The 17882-nt window shown below is 51.9% G+C and overlaps 2 protein-coding genes across 2 annotated transcripts in view; one reads left to right on the top strand and one right to left on the bottom strand.

The window, feature by feature from the left end:
• Positions 1 to 71: 71 nt before the first annotated feature.
• Positions 72 to 7278, bottom strand: VOLCADRAFT_89941 (uncharacterized protein; the record flags this gene model as incomplete). Its single annotated transcript, XM_002949414.1, has 6 exons — positions 72 to 922; positions 2868 to 3317; positions 3584 to 3697; positions 3776 to 3808; positions 6268 to 6822; positions 7260 to 7278. The coding sequence occupies 6 exons, from the start codon at positions 7276 to 7278 to the stop codon at positions 72 to 74; spliced, it is 2022 nt and encodes a 673-aa protein (XP_002949460.1).
• Positions 7279 to 12332: 5054 nt separating this feature from the next.
• VOLCADRAFT_89940 (uncharacterized protein) overlaps positions 12333 to 17882 on the top strand; it is a gene marked incomplete at both ends in the record, with an annotated part of 33563 nt that continues 28013 nt past the window's right edge. Inside the window, 10 exons of the mRNA XM_002949516.1 lie at positions 12333 to 12394; positions 12590 to 12659; positions 13298 to 13366; positions 14085 to 14152; positions 14676 to 14727; positions 15233 to 15391; positions 15783 to 15888; positions 16329 to 16429; positions 16593 to 16769; positions 17078 to 17325. Coding sequence (XP_002949562.1) covers positions 12333 to 12394; positions 12590 to 12659; positions 13298 to 13366; positions 14085 to 14152; positions 14676 to 14727; positions 15233 to 15391; positions 15783 to 15888; positions 16329 to 16429; positions 16593 to 16769; positions 17078 to 17325 — 1112 coding nt within the window. The remainder of the gene's footprint in view (positions 12395 to 12589; positions 12660 to 13297; positions 13367 to 14084; positions 14153 to 14675; positions 14728 to 15232; positions 15392 to 15782; positions 15889 to 16328; positions 16430 to 16592; positions 16770 to 17077; positions 17326 to 17882) is intronic.

The raw sequence follows: 17882 nt of genomic DNA, 5'->3' as shown, positions 1-17882 counted from the left end.
GCCCAGACATCTAGCTAACAACGTGGCTATCCGCTATCTCTGGCCACATACATATCTGAGGACCTGCACGCCTAAGGTCCAAAGAATGGTGGTAACGAGTCCGTGAACAACAGCCAGGAGCTGCCATTGGCTTGCACGGCCCCTATACGGTCCACATCAACCAGTCCCCAATCCTCTTCATAGCGCTGCAGCACCACACTGTCACCCTGGCCCAGCAACAACGGCACAGAGAATTCCACGAAGATGGAGGGCTGTGACCTGTTCGCATGTGCAGCCCACAGCCTGTTCGGTGATGGCACGCTGCGGTATCCAGTACTGTAGTTGTACGATAAGGAGTACGTCACGTTGAATCCACCTGAGCCATAAAAGACCAGGGCCGGTGCAGATCTGCCAAGGGATGAGTAAGTTGGCGTGGGAGCAGTGCTGCCGCCTGCCCAGCGCCATGCAGACACAGGTGGCGCGGATGGGTAGCCCGCACGCATAAAATCGAGACAATGGACGGCACTGTCGGAGACTATCCGGCAGCCGCCACCATCTCCGTAATCCTTCGTGCTGTCAAGGCGGACGATGTCAATGAAGGCGTTGGTATCCCAGTTAGCTGGTGGAGAGCCATCACATGTGACGGCGCCTGACCGCTGAAGCATAATGCCAGTGCGGGGCTTGCCAGGCGGTCCACTTGCCAACAGTGTCGCGATGGGTGAAGAGAACTCCACATACACCCAGGGTGCGCAATAAGTGCGCTCGGTGAGCGACATGGTCCGGGTGCTGGAAGGGGAGCGGGTGCCATCCGCATAGATGTACACAACACGGTAGACGACGACCATTCTGCCGTAGCCCCAGAACCTCAGACCTGTGGGGGCTGTTGTACATTTGCCGGCCCCACTAAATTGAGTTCGCATGCACCGCACTGGCGGTGGAGTATCTGCATCATGCAAACGCGGATTCATTCGATGGGAATAATTGTCAAGAGATGTTGGCAGTGATAGGTGGATACACACAAAAGCATTCCACCGTCTTCCGAATTTTGAGCTTCGAACTCGATCGCTATTCAGTCAAAGCTTTGACTGAACAGTACGATACACACGGGGTATCAGCCAACAACATAAAATTACGTCTACAGTAATCAAAAATATATTCTTAACATGTTAAAGGTAGGCAAGGCACACACACATGTATATATGTTAATATGTGGATGGTGCGTACATATTAGAATACGTTATTAAAAATATCGTTATTATACATTCACACGGTACGCGATGACTTTATGGGCCGGCTTCCATTAGCCAGTTAGCTGGCCAATTAACTGAGAGGCTAAAAGTCGGCCGTGTTAAAAGCACGTGCCAGTTAGCCATACCGTAGTGCTACTTATAGTTCGTGATCGCTTTGTTCGGGGAGGGGTCAAAAAACTTTCTGAAATTTGTACGTGCTCTTTGAATTTCGGGGAAGGCCGGACCAGATTTTGCGGGCATGATACATATTTCGGGGCCCCTTCCAAAGCCGAGCCATGGTTGACCCGCGGATTTGTTGAAGAGGACGTCCAACAGGTCGAATGCCAGGCTGCGGCGTGAGCGCAAGCCTCGCCTCGCCGGCTGCCGTAGCATTGACCGCATTGCGCTCGCGCCTAGCAACCTCCTCGTGCTCCATTCGCTCACGCTGGGCCTCGACAACAGCATCATCAAGCCTAACTGGTGCAAATCCAGCTCGGTCGCTCACCGGAGCGTTTGGTGCTAGCGGTTTCATCCCGCATTGAAGCAGGGTTGCCTGTCTTGCACGTTTTCCAGCGTTGTTCATGTCCTACGTTTATGACTATATTTTATGTATTTAAGAGCTGATTTCCGCCTTGAAATCCTAGTTTTTGCGAAGTTTGATCGACCGGCTTCGGAGGGTACGATATTTCGGGGCTGCGGTCCCTTGGGATACCTTAGAATCTGTACGTGCTACATATTCGTGGTGCCTCCCGAATCATTGTAGCACGAACTATAAGTAGCACTACGGTATTTAAGCAAACTGGGCCCGCGTGCGCCCTCCACAGTACTCAGGGTCGCGCGAGTAGTATTCTGCAAACTAAGCAAATTTCATTGTCTCTTAGATATAAGAAGACTTTAACAACATCGATTATCGACTCAGATTGTTTCGGTGCACGGTGAACTTACCACCTGAGAGCCCTCAGTTATACTGGATTTACCACCTGCTGAAAGTTCGCAACAACTAGTTATACAATTTAACAGTTAAAGATAATAGCCCTTTGTGTGAAGCTGCGTTTGCCGCTTTAATTAGCTGCGCAAATGCAACGCATGCAAAGAAGCGACACCAGCGGATATCTTCTATGGCCATTTCAGTGCACGTTCCGTCCGTGTTCAAATCAAACTATGTATTCTTGTATTTTATAACGGATCCTTGTACTATGACAACGAAACAAACAAGCAATGGAACATACCAGTAGGTTACAGCTGACATAACTGAGATACCAAAGAAGCTCTCTACAGTTAGCCAACATTGCGAGCTGAACAGGAACTAGGTTGAGGCGCCGTTGATCCGCTAGATTTGGTTGGATGCTGGTGGTGAGTTGCCGAACCCAACGAATACATTCTGAAGTCGGATGGGGTGACGGATTAGGGTGCCCCTCTAGCAGGGGAGAGCAGGGACTGCCCGGGAAAGGGGGCCGCTGGCGAAGTTAACCACCCTGTAACAATATACATTTAGTGGGTGGAACGCCAGCTATCTTACCCTAACTAGAGCGCGCTAACTGGCTAATGGAAGCCGGCCGTATGTCTGACAAATAAACACGATCTGTGGGAAGATACGATACATTGAGTGGAATGACCGATGCATGAACAGAATCCAGCCGCACGCACAGATGTACCTACCTTCTACACGGATGGCTCTCTCGGACCATACCCAGGACGCATTGGAACGGGCCAGCACCCGCCCACTTGAGTCTTGAAGCGACATGATGACACCGGCAGTGGTGCGATCAGCACGGTTCTGGACCCGCATTTGAATGAGGTTGGGCCCCTTCTGCAGTGTCACTGGCACTGGCGGAATAGGAGTGCCATCCCAACCCCTAATGAGCCTGCTGGTACCCGTCTGCATGCCGTTGATGTAAATCCAGACGTAATCGTCTGCGGCGATATATATGTAGGCAGTCATCACACTTGCAGCCGTGTAAATGTAGCTAAAAGTAGTTACGGGGTTTGTGGGGGCGCCAGGAATTGACTGTGATGCGCCGCCACGTGACCAGATCCATTGCGCACTTGGGTCAACAAAGGAGTTGTAGTACCAGGGGGCCGCTCCTCGGGTGCCCAAGAGGGCCACAGCTGCGACACAGCAGATGTGCGTTAGGTCAAGGCGGGATTTGTGTTTCCATAGTTACAATTTGAAAGATAGAAGTGATGATTGCAGATGACCTGATAAGATGATTCTGTCGGGCGTGCATGAGAGAACGAGAAGTGACGATTAATGATGCAAACAGCTAACCAAGACAGTGGCAACCGCCGAGTGACAAAAGCTATCTAGTGCCAAGAGTCCCCAATATTGTCCTTCCCACCGTTCTCCTGCCCGCAGTCGCTCAATTGCAACTTACGTCTCACTCCGCCCGCCACAGTTTTTGGATCCATGAAGAAGCCGGGTCCTGCTCCCTCGTCACGTTTGAGGGTGCAGGTATAGTCGCTCTGCCTGAATACCCAGTAACGGCAGTCTGGGTTAACGGAGCATGCACCGCAGCAGTCCCCTGGCGATTGCGTTCTGAAAGTTTTGATTGATGATGCGTTCGTACCGTAACCCGTACCAGGCAGCACATTGGCGCACACTGCAAGTCAATCGGCACGCACATGTGTACACAGTGCAAGCTTATTAGGTGACCGCAGGTAATCGCCAGCGTTATTTTTTTGCAGAATAATTTCCGAATTCGGAATAAAAAATTGTTCGTGGTCCTGAAAGATAAGAATGAATAATGTTCCGTCCGTACAAGTTAAACTCCGCCAGCCAAAAAATGCCAAAGCCGCTAGAATCTTACAGGAGACATACATGTTAACCATATCACAGTATTTTGATGCCGTGGATACTGTTAGGAAGCTCACGCCCGGAAGTGAACGAGGAATCGGACTGTTTCTGACCGGACCAAACGCTGCAAAACATTCGGACCCGAAGCACCGAAAGCGTGGAAGGCCATTAAAGCAGATATTAAACTTGAAGCCATTAGCGACACTAATGAAGACGGTATAGAGGTTGTGGGCAATGTGGACGCAATGCTGCAGCCAGCCGACGGTTTCCCACGGTTGCCCACTCCGGTTGTCAACAGTGAGCGGGCCAAACATCAACGTTCGTCATATGGAGACAATCGCGATGGGCCAGGAAACAGGTTGCGTTTGGTGGTTCCGGTTGATTGCTGCTATGCATTACTTTTGCAACCCGGAAAGTCGTGCAGTGTTATCTTTCAACGTGATGCAAGACGAACGATGGTGAACGAACTCTATTCGATCAGTGCTTGAGAAATTGTGGTGTGCGCGTGTTGCGACATTCCCCAAACCCGGCGTTGCACGAACTAAACTGTAACTCATCGGGGGCCCCCGGGAGGTCTGTGTAGTATCCTGGGTATCACGACATCTGTCATCCGCCGATCGGTTCTTTTCTGCAAAAAGACGTGTGATACAACAGTCTGGGGGCTCCGGCACACCCAGCGCCTTTACTTTAAATTCCCGCGACTAAAAACCTATTCCTCCGTTCGGACTGGAAAATTAACCGGCAAAAATGAAAAAAAAACTGGTAATCGCATGCTTAGCAGATTGCAATAACTCCAGCTGCATTGGGAAGCTGTAGCAGCTGGTCTTTGAAAAGTCCGTCTAAGATGCTGGTGGAGCACCTTATCGGTGGTGGGGCGATGGTGGGGTACTTACAGACGATGTGTGTGCTGTAGCTACTACGGAAGCTTAATCGGATGACAGCAGTAAAGGGTTATTTATAAAGCACTATTGCCCGATCATTAATTACTTTCCCAACGGGAATGTACAGTAGGTGGCAAATCCACGGCGCAATAATTTACCGGTAATAAAATGGGAGGAGGATGGTCACAAGTGTTGGTGTGTGCAGCGGGTGGTGAGGGCGCATTCATGGCATTCCTTGTTCCAGCCTTGCTTCCATTTTTGTTTTCGAAAACAAAAATGTCAAGAATATTCTTGACTTATTCCCATCCCTCATTTCGCTGTTCTTTCTTTCACTTGCAACACCTGGTTGGATACAGCATTTTTTCAAGTAATATAATCCGAAAGAAGGAATAAATCGGCACCTTGGCCTTTGGAAGAAGGAATAGATTGAGGCCGACCCGTACGTCATTCCTCCAGCCAAAAACGTCCATTGCTGCCACATTGCTCCGTAGTATGCAGAACTTAGTATTTGCAATCTTGCATCTTTGCTCCGTAGTGTGCAGGATTTAGTATTTGCAATCTTGCAATCTTGCATCTTTGCTGGCGGGCCGCGGTTTGCAGCGGCGGGTGACGGCCAGTGATTTGCTATGCGGTTGCTTGCTCTGGGCCTTTGCTTGGTCGATTCTACTTACTGCTCACAAACAGTGCCAGAACTATCTACGAATGTGCACGAAGAGTGCACGCACGAACGAAAACGCGCCAACTCAGTGTGTGACTCTCTTGGGGTCTACAAGGGGAGTTGTAACTTATCGGGGAGTTTCTGGGGGCTTTGCCCCCCTCAACATGTAGTATCTTAGGCATCGCAGTATGGTTTATTTCTGGAAAAGACGTGATACAACAAATTGGTATCGAGACCTGATATCCCAGTTCCAATCCTTGTTTGATTGTCAAAAAGAGCGGCCTGCTGCCGCTGGTATCCTGTGGATGCGGACACCTCTCAGGTACCCTAAGATAGACAAACGGTAGAGGACGCCCGACTGCTGAGGGGGGATGATTGTGGTATCCTGGCTATCGCGGGATCTAACATCCGCCGATCGGTTCTTTTCTAAAAAAAAGATGATACAACACAGCGCCTCACAATTAAGGAACAAATAACGACAACCCTAGCAAATTTGTTACTTAGGTTGGAATGAATTGAGACCCGTCCTAAACGAAAGAAGATCACTGGTTGGATACCTATTGATACATTGAGCTTTGCTCGCTCCATTCCAGTGGATGGCCATGGAGCTGGGACCTCACTTATCACCGGGGCCGCTTCCTTGCTGATGAGTTGCATCGGATATATAAGCAGTGTTGGCCTACAATGACAAAGGCGCACATGCAATTCATCGATGCGCACACCCACCTGCGGAGGCGGCGTAATATCCAAAGACTTGGATCTCCGAGACTTGTAGAAGAGGGTACTTGTTTTGTAACGTGACCCATCGTCCAACCTTGGGCGTGTCAAACGCGATGATCTTTGAAGCGCACATGCCTACATCGGCATCTTGTCGCCAGACCAGGAGGTTCCCTGTAATGTTGCGTGTATCACCCCCTCCTGCTGCATAAATCCCCCGAGTAATGCTGACGTTCCCAATGCGCAGCTCTGCACTCTGCAGTCGTTCCGGACAGCAATCACACCGGTTGACGATGACAACCCGCTTCACAAGTGCCACGGCACCCAGGTCAACAGAAATCCAAGGCGCCGAGTCCGAGGCTTCCGAGTGAAATAAGCTTAAGGTGGATGCATCGAGGGGACTTGGATACTCGGTGACTCCATCCACCGCGTAACCTGGGTAGAGGTAAGTGTCACCCCACAGGTACACTGATGATGCGTACACTGCCTGACGCAGAGCCAAGTTAGGAAGATTGTCATCGCCTGCATGAATGGACGCGCGCATGGGCCACGTTGGCGTGTGCACTGCAAGCATGCGTGAGGAGATGACCGGGAACAAAAAGAGGCACCTCTTCCCAGCAGGCCAGGTAGGTACCCAATCGTCGACAAGCAAGTTTCACACATGCAGTATTTATGGCACTCATGCATCGTCTCTGACAGTGGAAGCACGCGTTCACTCGAGGGGGGGAGGAATGTAAGAAGGGATCAGCTCCCCTGGCATCTCCCTGAGTACTCTTTGCCTGGTGTTACATTACTGGTACCCTTCCCAACCGTAATCCGTAACCAATAACACCATGCTTCCAGCGAAGGCAAATGAATAGCGGGGGAAGTGCTCCACTGGACGGCTCCGGAATGGACCGCTGCACACTTCATGAAAGGTGTAAAAGTACCCCTAACAAAATGCACGTTATCGTAAGGCCATTGCGTATTATTTTGATATGAAAGAAAGTCCGTTCACGCACCAGTTGCACAAGTTGCCATCATTAACGCCGCCAGCAACATAAGTGGAAGGGAAATAACAGGCATAACCGCCGAGGATGTGGACGGTTCGCCTCGCCAGCAGCTGCTGGCGGCCTTGCGCCTTTCCATACTGAAATCATAGCAGCGGCATGTGCATGTCTATCTTGTCCGTGTTGAAACCGATATCCAGCAATGCAGTACAGCAATTACTCAAGCAAGCCATCGTGTTATGTATGGAGAAGATGGAGATCAGATGACCGGCGGTGGTGGCTTGTGCTGTTTGCACCCAAGCACTGTACAGATAGGCCACAAAAGAAACTAATGGGTGCCAAGGTGAAGCCAACAACGCAGCTCGCTCGGAAAGCACCAAATAAGCGGAGATAAGACACTCCCCTTCATCATGGGATTATTCCCGGCAGCAGCAGTGCTCCCACCTTTTATAGTTCCATAATATTTTCCTTCACCACTCATCAACAATTAATCATAATACGCAAGACTGGAAGCCTTGTATGCATACAGATGGCAATTGCTAAGAAGTTATCGGGCAGAGGAGCCGCGGCCGTGCAAAAAGGAAAGCAGCGCGGATGCAGTTCAGCCGTCCTGCTGCGTGAAGTATTTCTTAGCCGCGTTACTTGACCCATGATTTTTGCGCTATGGGGGCTTCTTACTTACCTGGTTTCGATAAGCTCCAAAGCACGTTCTCTCGATCGGTGCGGCGGTGGAAGTTGGCAGAGACTGTTGTAGATGTTTGCCAAAAAAACATGGAATATTGAATATGCAACTCTTGTACCTTAAATGAAATGCGAAAAGTACTACGAAAGCGTTTCGGAGGGTATATGCCGTACCTTTGTTACGCCCGCGGGCGGACGGCTACGTTCCTCCTACCGTAACACTTCGTGACACTCGTGAAGACGTATGTTGTTAGGGGGTGATTCCACCTGAACTAATAGTTCCTACGGATTAGGGGTTACTTCGTGGCGTATGGAAGCATCCAGCGCGCGGCCGCGCGGGTTATGAATGGTGGAGTTAGTAATATTGCGGAGTTTGTGGCCGTCGCACGCCCGTGTACGAACAATCACCAAATTTCGTTCGCAGTCTCGACAAATCTCGACAACATCTTCTATACTAGTCGTTTTTGTCTTTCACGCATGGAATATTAGTATCGGTAATTGTTGCGTTTAATCCGTTCCTTATTCGAGACTTCTGCTGTCCTCCTCTGGTGCTTACATCGTGATTACACTAAAACCGCCCCGGCAGCCATATCACCTGCAGCGAACCCAAAACATAACTTCGTCCAACAGCTCGCGGGCAAAACCCGATAAAACCTCCACTGAGATAACAAGAACGAATTCCTCTCTGATCGGCTTGAGAGCCGTACGATCTGCCCGCTGAGCGGCTCGACCCTTCTCTAACTCCCCTGCAGCTGCCCCGACAAGCTGTGTCGGCTTCCTCGAAGTCGGTGAAAGGGCGGGGCCCCCCTGCATCCGTACAGGCCGGTAGCTAGGGCGGCACGTGTGACAATTGTTGGGTATTGTGAACGAGGTGGGAGCTGTGCTTGTCAGTGCTCAGCAATCCGCCCCATAGCCGCGCGGATTCTTCGCGCACGAGCTTCATCGCGGCACACTGCAACTCTTCAGAGGCCCCGAGCATTGGCCAAAGTAATTGTACAAACGTATAGCTTGCGTACTTCATAGAGAAAAGAAAGCAAATTTTGTCGGCCTGCTGGTGGCAAGTCGGAATGCCCGTGCGGGCAAATGGTAACGCAAGCTGGGTGTTCGAGTTATCTTACGCCGTCATCTAAGAATTCAATTATGAGATACACGGCACCTTTTGAGATTAAATTTAGCCCGAGAGGCGTTGATGTGACTTTGGCCTAGGCCAATTGAGGCAGCCAAACTTGTTTGTGCTCATACGATTTTTGTTGGCTACAGGCGAGATACCTTGCGATAGAGAATGCTATATAGTACCTATAACGCGTTTCAGCCGGGCGAGATATTATGTTTGGTCCGTTACACACACACACACACACACACACACACGGACACACACACGGACACACACACACGGACACACACACGGACACACACACGAACACACAGACACACGAACACACAGACACACGGACACACACACGGACACACGGACACACGGACACACAGACACACAGACACACAGACACACAGACACACAGACACACAGACACACAGACACACAGACACACAGACACACAGACACACAGACACACAGACACACAGCCACACAGGCACACAGGCACACAGACACACAGGCACACAGGCACACAGGCACACAGGCACACAGGCACACAGGCACACAGACACACAGACACACACAGACACACAGACACACAGACACACACACACTGACACACACTGACACACACATGACACACACGTGTACACACACTGACACACACAGACACACACAGACACACACAGACACACACAGACACACACAGACACACACAGACACACACAGACACACACAGACACACACAGACACACACAGACACACACAGACACACACAGACACACACAGACACACACAGACACACACAGACACACAGACACACACAGACACAGACACACACACACACACACACACAATGAATGTATGAATGAAATGAGAACCGAGGACGGTAACCAGGCGTGTAGGGTTCCTGCCACTTCCTGGCCCATGTACAGAATCAAACCCAACACAGTAGTTACAGAGTCTCATAAAGTTTCATAAGTTCCTTCAACTACCGCGATTCTGGATGCCTGCCTGAGAGTTTCCGGGCCGACCCCGCAGTTGGTCGAAATTGCTCGACAGAAGGGTTGAAATTGGCACGGGGTCTACACCTGGGACAAGTTAAATTGCCGGGACAGGCCCTTGAATTGGCCTGACAGGGACACGAATTGGCCTGGCAGGGACATTCCAACAGTCAGGATTAGCCTGACAGGGACACGAATTGGCCTGGCAGGGACAATCCGACAGTCAGGATTAGCCTGACAGGGACACGAATTGGCCTGGCAGGGACAATCCGACAGTCAGGATTAGCCTGTCGGGGTGTCGAATTGGCCTGACAGGGACATTCCGATAGTCAAAATTGGCCTGTTCGGGGTGTCGAATTAGGGAAGCACGGGAATTGAGCGACCGGGGCAGTCAAAAGACTTGCTCTCCCCGACCGTGTGTCCTACCCTCTAGTGTAAGGGAGCTGACCGAGTAAGGATTGGCAACAGGCCAAAAGGAAGTTGGCTGCCTTGCCCTGCTAGATGGCATATACTGATCTTTTGCGTTGGATAAGTGCAGCTAAGCCTAAGGGCTTTGTTTACTGCCGCGCCTGAATGCATATCAAGTCACTGCAAGTGGCTGAAACGAAGGCAATTCTAGTGCACTCCATGCCTTAGTATATTACCTCTTTAACAATGTGCCCAATGTACTATACAGCATCCCTGCCAGGGATTCTGGCCAGAACCTGGCGAGACCTAAAATTAATCTTGAAATAGGTTCGCGTACCGTAGTGCTACTTATAGTTCGTGATCGCTTTGTTCGGGGAGGGGTCAAAAACCTTTCTGAAATTTGTACGTGCTCTTTGAATTTCGGGGAAGGCCGGACCAGATTTTGCGGGCATGATACAAATTTCGGGGCCCCTTCCAAAGTTTCGGGGCTTTTCAAACTGCAGCTTCCAGTCAGTCTCCCTCCACCGGGAACCCTTAGGCTCATGGTCTTTCACCATTTTCGCACTTTGGAAACGCCCTAGCAAATTCTGGACCGATCGTACAGTTCAGTACCAGTGGCAACGACCTAATAACCAACCGGCCGGGCCAATACAGTGTTTGGGTGGTTGCTACTGAAACGTATTTGTTGAAGAGGACGTCCAACAGGTCGAATGCCAGGCTGCGGCGTGAGCGCAAGCCTCGCCTCGCCGGCTGCCGTAGCATTGACCGCATTGCGCTCGCGCCTAGCAACCTCCTCGTGCTCCATTCGCTCACGCTGGGCCTCGACAACAGCATCATCAAGCCTAACTGGTGCAAATCCAGCTCGGTCGCTCACCGGAGCGTTTGGTGCTAGCGGTTTCATCCCGCATTGAAGCAGGGTTGCCTGTCTTGCACGTTTTCCAGCGTTGTTCATGTCCTACGCTTATGAATATATTTTATGTATTTAAGAGCTGATTTCCGCCTTGAAATCCTAGTTTTTGCGAAGTTTGATCGACCGGCTTCGGAGGGTACGATATTTCGGGGCTGCGGTCCCTTGGGATACCTTAGAATTTGCACGTGCTACATATTCGTGGTGCCTCCCGAATTATTGTAGCACGAACTATAAGTAGCACTACGGTAACCATCCTGCGTTCATCGCACCCCATCCGCACCAACGCCGTCGCCTGCATAACAGCATAGTTTTGCGTTACACCAATCGTAGTTTAGCCTGTAAATACTAGCACGTGCATATACTTGCGATGTATTTCTGGGGCGAATGCTTTTCAGATGACTGACGTAGCGTCAATCAAAACATCGTATCCAACCGTACGGATGCAAGGGAAATTGCAGCTCGGGGGAGCAGCCCGGCAAATACTCTGAATTCATGTGCCATAGCGCTCAAGCCAACGAGGTTGCTAGCAAAAGTAGAGGAGGTACACCAACGGCTTGTACGATTACATTGCGAGCCTAGCCAGGTGCGATAGGCTACTTGCAGATCAGGTATGTGTCACTTTTACTGGAAAGACTGATGATGTCTACCTGTCTAAGCTTGTACTGTTTCATATGCTGACCTGCTTGCTGTCCTGAAAGTGCTCTATGCCTATTTTTTGGCTATTGGCGATGTGGATGGTCAAACATGATCATAGCTTGTTGGGTGAAATATAAGCCTTTTAGCAACTTACAGCGGATGGAAAGATGCTTTGGAAGTCAGCGAGACGGTGGTCCCGAGCCCCGATCGTCGGCCGAGTACACACATACAGCATGCTAGCGTGATGTAGCTTGATCCCATAGGCTTGTATGCTAAGACCCTGGCTGGAGAATTTTGGGGCGGCCAGCCGCCTGGACAATCTGAATTGACGTAAGGCAGGGACACTCGGAATGAGCGGCGTGAGCGTGTCATCATTTGGAAGTGCACATGGCTCATCAGGAGGAAAAATAAGGTAAGTTTGGTCACGGTAGGCATGTTCCGTGGCCGGGAGTCAGGTCCCGATGCCCCCAAAACTGTTGGCCGAACTCTACGTGATATCCGATGCACACATGGGCCATAACGATTTTTCTCAAAAAATAGAATTCGGCAAGAGGAGGCAAAGCCTGTGTTATCGGTTGGACGCCTTTCCCTTTTGAAACCATTGCAGGCCGAACGCAGGGGGGGAGGAGGACCATATCTTCGATGAGCCACACACAATCCAGCTTGGAATCTTCGGGGTGTGTACTTGGGACGTCGTGCCTGCAGGTGTTATCGTCGAAATTTCTTCCTAGTGACGAATCCATCCAGCTCGGCACAGGAAGCGCACAGAGAAAGACCTTATTTCCACTATATTTCTACGGAGCGCCTGTGCAGCACCGTTTCCAAATCTGAGGTTTGTGATCAGCGCACCTGCTCCAAAGTGTTCCCCATTTTCCTGATATGCGCAACCATGGCTTCCGCTTTTCACAAAAGTATTGCGGTAGCGTTTTTGGGCAACTTCAAAACTTAATTTATTAAGTGATGTGACGTTAATGAAATATGTCGTTTATCCGCTGCGTGTGGCACAAGTACATCCCAAACCCCAACGATCGAAGCAAATGGAGTTGTCCGCGAACGCAAGGAGCACCCGCCGCTTCTTCGGGGCATTATTTCTACCTATCTCCAAGTTGGGCCTCAACGACTAGCCTGCTACCGCCATCAGGTTACACCACTGCAACCTCAATCGCCACCATAACCACCGCATCTGAGAAGGCGCATCCACGTCCTAATCGATGCCGCTATCTCGCCCCGTTAATGCCCCCCTCCCTACATCCATTCGTTTTGTAATATCTCTGAAATCTGACTACAAGTGTCATACCCCTTCCCTCCTGTGTAGGTGCTATACACGGTCTCCAAGGAGAAACGGCTCAGCAGCTTCAAGTTCGCTTTTTTCCGACTGTTCTTAGTGAGACTGGGTTATTAATAATTCGGAATTGGCGAGACGCGGGAGCTCTTGGTCTGAGAGGGGGTTCAGTGCTGGGGGCCCGATGGGCTGCGAGTTTCGGGTCGTTGCGTGGGTTTCAGGCGGGTTGGGTCCACTGCGGCCAGGCAGGTAGCACACGCCTGCGAGCGGAAAGCGGACTCGTCATAGTGTTCAGGCAGTTGGCATGCTGGAAAGACGTCATGCCACGTGTGAGGAAGGGTTGTACCGAAGGGGAGGAGCAGACCACGCCCGTACTCCCTCTGAAAAGCACTATTGCGAGCACCTGCATCTGGGTCCCCATACACACATCCCCAAGTCTCCACATCTCTCACTCCCAAGAAAGTAGCCTGCCCGGAGCACAGGCGGCACAGCCCTGAAAGATGCCCCACACGTATCATACATGAAATTAGGTTGCGAGCCGCATTTCACGGGGTTGACGTCAGGGGTCAGCGGCATGCGCCGCCGTGATGCCGGTGGACGGGGAATATAACTAGGATTTGGATTATTCTTTTCCTTCTGGATCTGGGTTTCCGCGGGGCCTGGCGCCCGACGCGAACCCACAACCACGCCCTCTCCTCACGCCCTGCTGCTGTGTTGTTCCTTCTCTTTCCCTCCTGGATAAAAGGGGGGTTGGGCTAGAACCAAGTCTGAGTCCATCATGTTTTCAGCTTGCCGCTCTTTCCCTCACGCACCGCTACAGGATTTCTTGCAGTTGTGGCTGCTGGTGGTAAACCCTAGTTACGGTTGGGCCATCAACGCCAGCAACAAGTAAGTTGGTAAGAGCCGATGGGGCTTCATGGCGGCCTCACACCGGCGGGGGCCTGAATCAAGCATATTGGGGGTTGACCGCTTAGCGTTTTAGGGGCTTATGGGTTTAGGGTTCGTATCCTCGTGTGGCGTCATTAGCAGGCGGCATGCCTCGTGGGTCGGCCGGCGCCGCGGCTGAGCTGGGCTGGGGCCTCATTGTATGATTGGAGAGCAGAAAGGGAAGGATGCGATGGTGGTATTGGTACTTGTGAGGTCAAGTAAGGAAGGCACCCGGCTGGGGTTCATCCGCTGCACCAAGGTTGGTCTACTGCTAAGCAAGAGGACCACGTAATTCATTGCCACCTAATTGGGTGCGGGCAGTTACTTGCAATTAAAGCGAAAGGTCCACCGGGAGTGAGATGTTACGTGTATGACGGCTTCGTACACCCGCGATGAACCCTCCCCTTTCCCTCCCTTCCCTTTCCTTCCCTCCCCTTTCCCATCACTGCGGCTGTTCGGTCCCCTAACCGGCACCACTGCACAGGGCCTGGGGGGTGGTCTCGTTCATACAACTGAACTCTTTCCTTTCGGCGCGGGTACGACGGTGTGAACGAGCATAATTTTGGGGCATGGGTTCTTCAGTTCAATCCGTCTGCAGTGCAAGTGAACGGCACTCTGAGCAAGGGGGTTTAGCCCGCAACGTGTACATTATCATCTTTATGGTTTTATCGTAACGTCGACTGGCCCAACCTAGAGCACGAAGGGGCCGAACCGTGGAGTCCGATGAGGGTCGCAGCTCTCTCCTTCATGCCATAGAACAAGTGGTCAAACACATCTCGTGTGTCAAACCGGCACCAGGGCCCCCTACATCGACAGCCGGACATTCCAATGATAAAGGCTGACCGGGCTCTGGGCCCCGGGCTCCGGTCCCCAGCCTAAGGGACCAAGGCGCTATGCCCCGTGCATGCATCATATGGTTTACGTTTCCCCGCCAATCCTGCTACACTCTTCTGCTATAGCATCGCCTTCCCAGCGGATGGCACACGTCTTGACCAGGCCTTGAGGCCCCTGCTGTATTGCATTGTGTTTGTTGTACTGTAGGGCTACACCTTTTTCCTGGTTTCGTTCTACGTTTACGTGGGGCTGTTGGGGCTCAACCTGGCGCTCAGCGGGTGGGTCGCGTACTCCTTCTCCAACAACCGCTTTGAGTACGTTTGGCCCATTCAGTTTTTAAGATGGTTTGGTCTCATCTTTTACCAGGTACATGGTGTGGGTTTGTACGTGTTGTGGGGTTGGGTGCGGGTGTGGGTGCGGGGTTGAAGGGAGCCCTGAGGGGCGAAAGAGAGGTGGCTTGGGAAGCAAGGGGGGTGCAGTGCGGCGTGGGCGAAGGACTCGCAAAGGAGCTGTCGGTGCTTGGAGAGCGAAGACCACATGCGTACACACACATATCCACACGCGAAACCTACTTACCCTTACATTCATGAGCATTCGTCCTGAGCATTCGTCCTGAGCATTCGTCCTGACGACCTACACATCGCCATACCCCCATACCCGTGTTCGCCCGCCTGCTGGGCCCTCCGCGTCTCCCTACTCGACCCATCCCCGCCCTCAAAAAACCATTCCCCAACCCCTCCACTTCTGATTCGATTAGATCCTCGACATTGCGACCCTGACATTGCTGCTGGTAGCGCTGGACTGCGACTACTTTGAAGTGCCGGGAGCCGTCAGGTTCCGAAACCAGGAGTTCCCTCACGTTGGTGAGCGAGGGATGTGTATGTGTGTTGTGGGGTTGTGTATGTGTGTGTGTGGGAGAGCTGCTCGCACGGTTGGGTGGAAGTTGGTTGTTAGTAGTACTAATGGGTTGGTGCGTTGGTGTGAGTGTAGGCAGTGGGTGGTAGGGGCAGGTGGTGGAATGAAGTGTTACGGGACGCACAAATCCCTTCCTCAGGTAGCTGTTGCTGCTCTGTCTCTGCCTATGCTGACTAGACGGTGTTGTGTATGTGTGTGTGCGTGTGTGTGTATGCACGTGCATCTATGTTCCTTCGTTTTCATGACCCGCAAACATTTCCCCCAACACTCCCCATACACCCCTCCACGGCGACGGGGCGGTCATGTACTGGGTACTGCAATGCTTTACGCAGCCTGTTGCCGTACTGTGTCCCCGCCGCACTGTAATGTACTGCACTATACACTGCAGTGTGCTGGTCCATACCCCACATTATCCACGTGACGGTCTCTATCTCGTCCATCGTACTATTCATCGTCATGGCCACCTGCATGGTGCTGAGCGAAATGGAGGTGAGTGGGAGGCTGTGTCGCATATATGTATGGACTTTCGCGCCCTTCCAAGCTATCTACCCATCTAGCTAGCTACCTACCCACCTGGCTAGCCATATGGGGATCGGACCCAGATCGCCCTCACTCCCTGCTTTCCCCTGCCCTCCCGGGTCTTCTTCCCCAGCTCAACCCCCTAACCCGCAACTTCATGGCTGTGGTCCACACCCGGGACGAGGGACTGTGCTTTGCCATCAAGACCACCCTCACCATCACCTCGGTGATATTGTCCGGGTCGCTTAAGGCGCTGTCCCTCGTGTATCTGGCCCTCTTTGTGGTGCTGTCGTACACGTGTGTCATGTGGGTGAGTTTCTGTGTATGTGTATGTGAGGGGGGGAGGGGGAGAGGGGGAAGGAATCCGCCAGTGAGAGAGTGCTGGTGTTGGGGGGGTTGGTTTACGGGTTTGCGGGTCATGAGGTAAGGAAGGTGTGTGTGGGGGGGGAGAGGTTTAATGTGTGTGAGGAGTGAATGAGGCCTGAAAAGTTGATGCTTCCCACACCCGTCATTCCGTCGTGTGTTACGTGTAACACTTGCCGCTACCGACCCACAGTGCCCGTACCCCAACCATCTCCCCCTCCTTCCCTTGGCGCCAACACGCACACGCACCCTTAGGTACCCTTTGTTCATAGCATCCCCAATTACGTCCGCTGCGCGTCGTACAGCATGGTGACGTACGGCTCCGTACTGTTGGTGGTGCTGGCGTTTGGGCCGTCGGAGGATATGGCCCCGGATGCGCAGCGGTTCCGGAAACGTGTCACCTTGGCTTTGTGGATTGGTATGGCTCCGGCGGCTGTAGCTGGTGCCATACTGTGTCACATGCGACTGCGCCACATTGAGCTTTACGTGGTCGAGAGGTTCAGGTAAACACTGCGGTAATATTAGTAGTGGTGATGGTCATGGCGGTGGTGGTGGCGGTATTGTATTGTATTGTGGTTACAGTATTTCCGCCGCCGACGCGGCGGGTGCCCTCACGAGCCGTGAGGCTCCAGAGCACGCTGTTGACGCTCACCAAAAACCTCAGTAAGGAAAGTAGCGATTTTCCTCGGATTGGTATTAAGAAATACCTTGCGCATATCAGTATCTTCAACGTTAATCAGAAACCTATTACGCAACTCAGTATACGCCTCACACTCCATGAGCACATGGTATTCATCCTCAACCTTACCCGACGTACAGACCTGACACGTACGGCACTCTCTCGGCCTATGGTGTCCTTTGTTGACCTCCAAAGGCCAACAACAAAGACGGAATTTGGCAACCATACGCAACTGGTTGGCCGGCAAATAAACACGCAAATAGCCTGTGGGATCGGAGCCCTCTCTTGCTGGTGAAGGGGAGCCCATCCAGTTATGATACCTGCAAAGCGAAACCCCTTTACCTTGGAACACACGCGGATCACCCCCTTGGCTGAACTGAT

The sequence above is a fragment of the Volvox carteri genome (genome assembly GCF_000143455.1).
Source record: "Volvox carteri f. nagariensis unplaced genomic scaffold VOLCAscaffold_14, whole genome shotgun sequence".
Classification (NCBI taxonomy): domain Eukaryota; kingdom Viridiplantae; phylum Chlorophyta; class Chlorophyceae; order Chlamydomonadales; family Volvocaceae; genus Volvox; species Volvox carteri.
The sequence above is the reverse complement of the archived record's forward strand: the minus strand, read 5'-3'. Positions and strand labels throughout refer to the sequence as shown.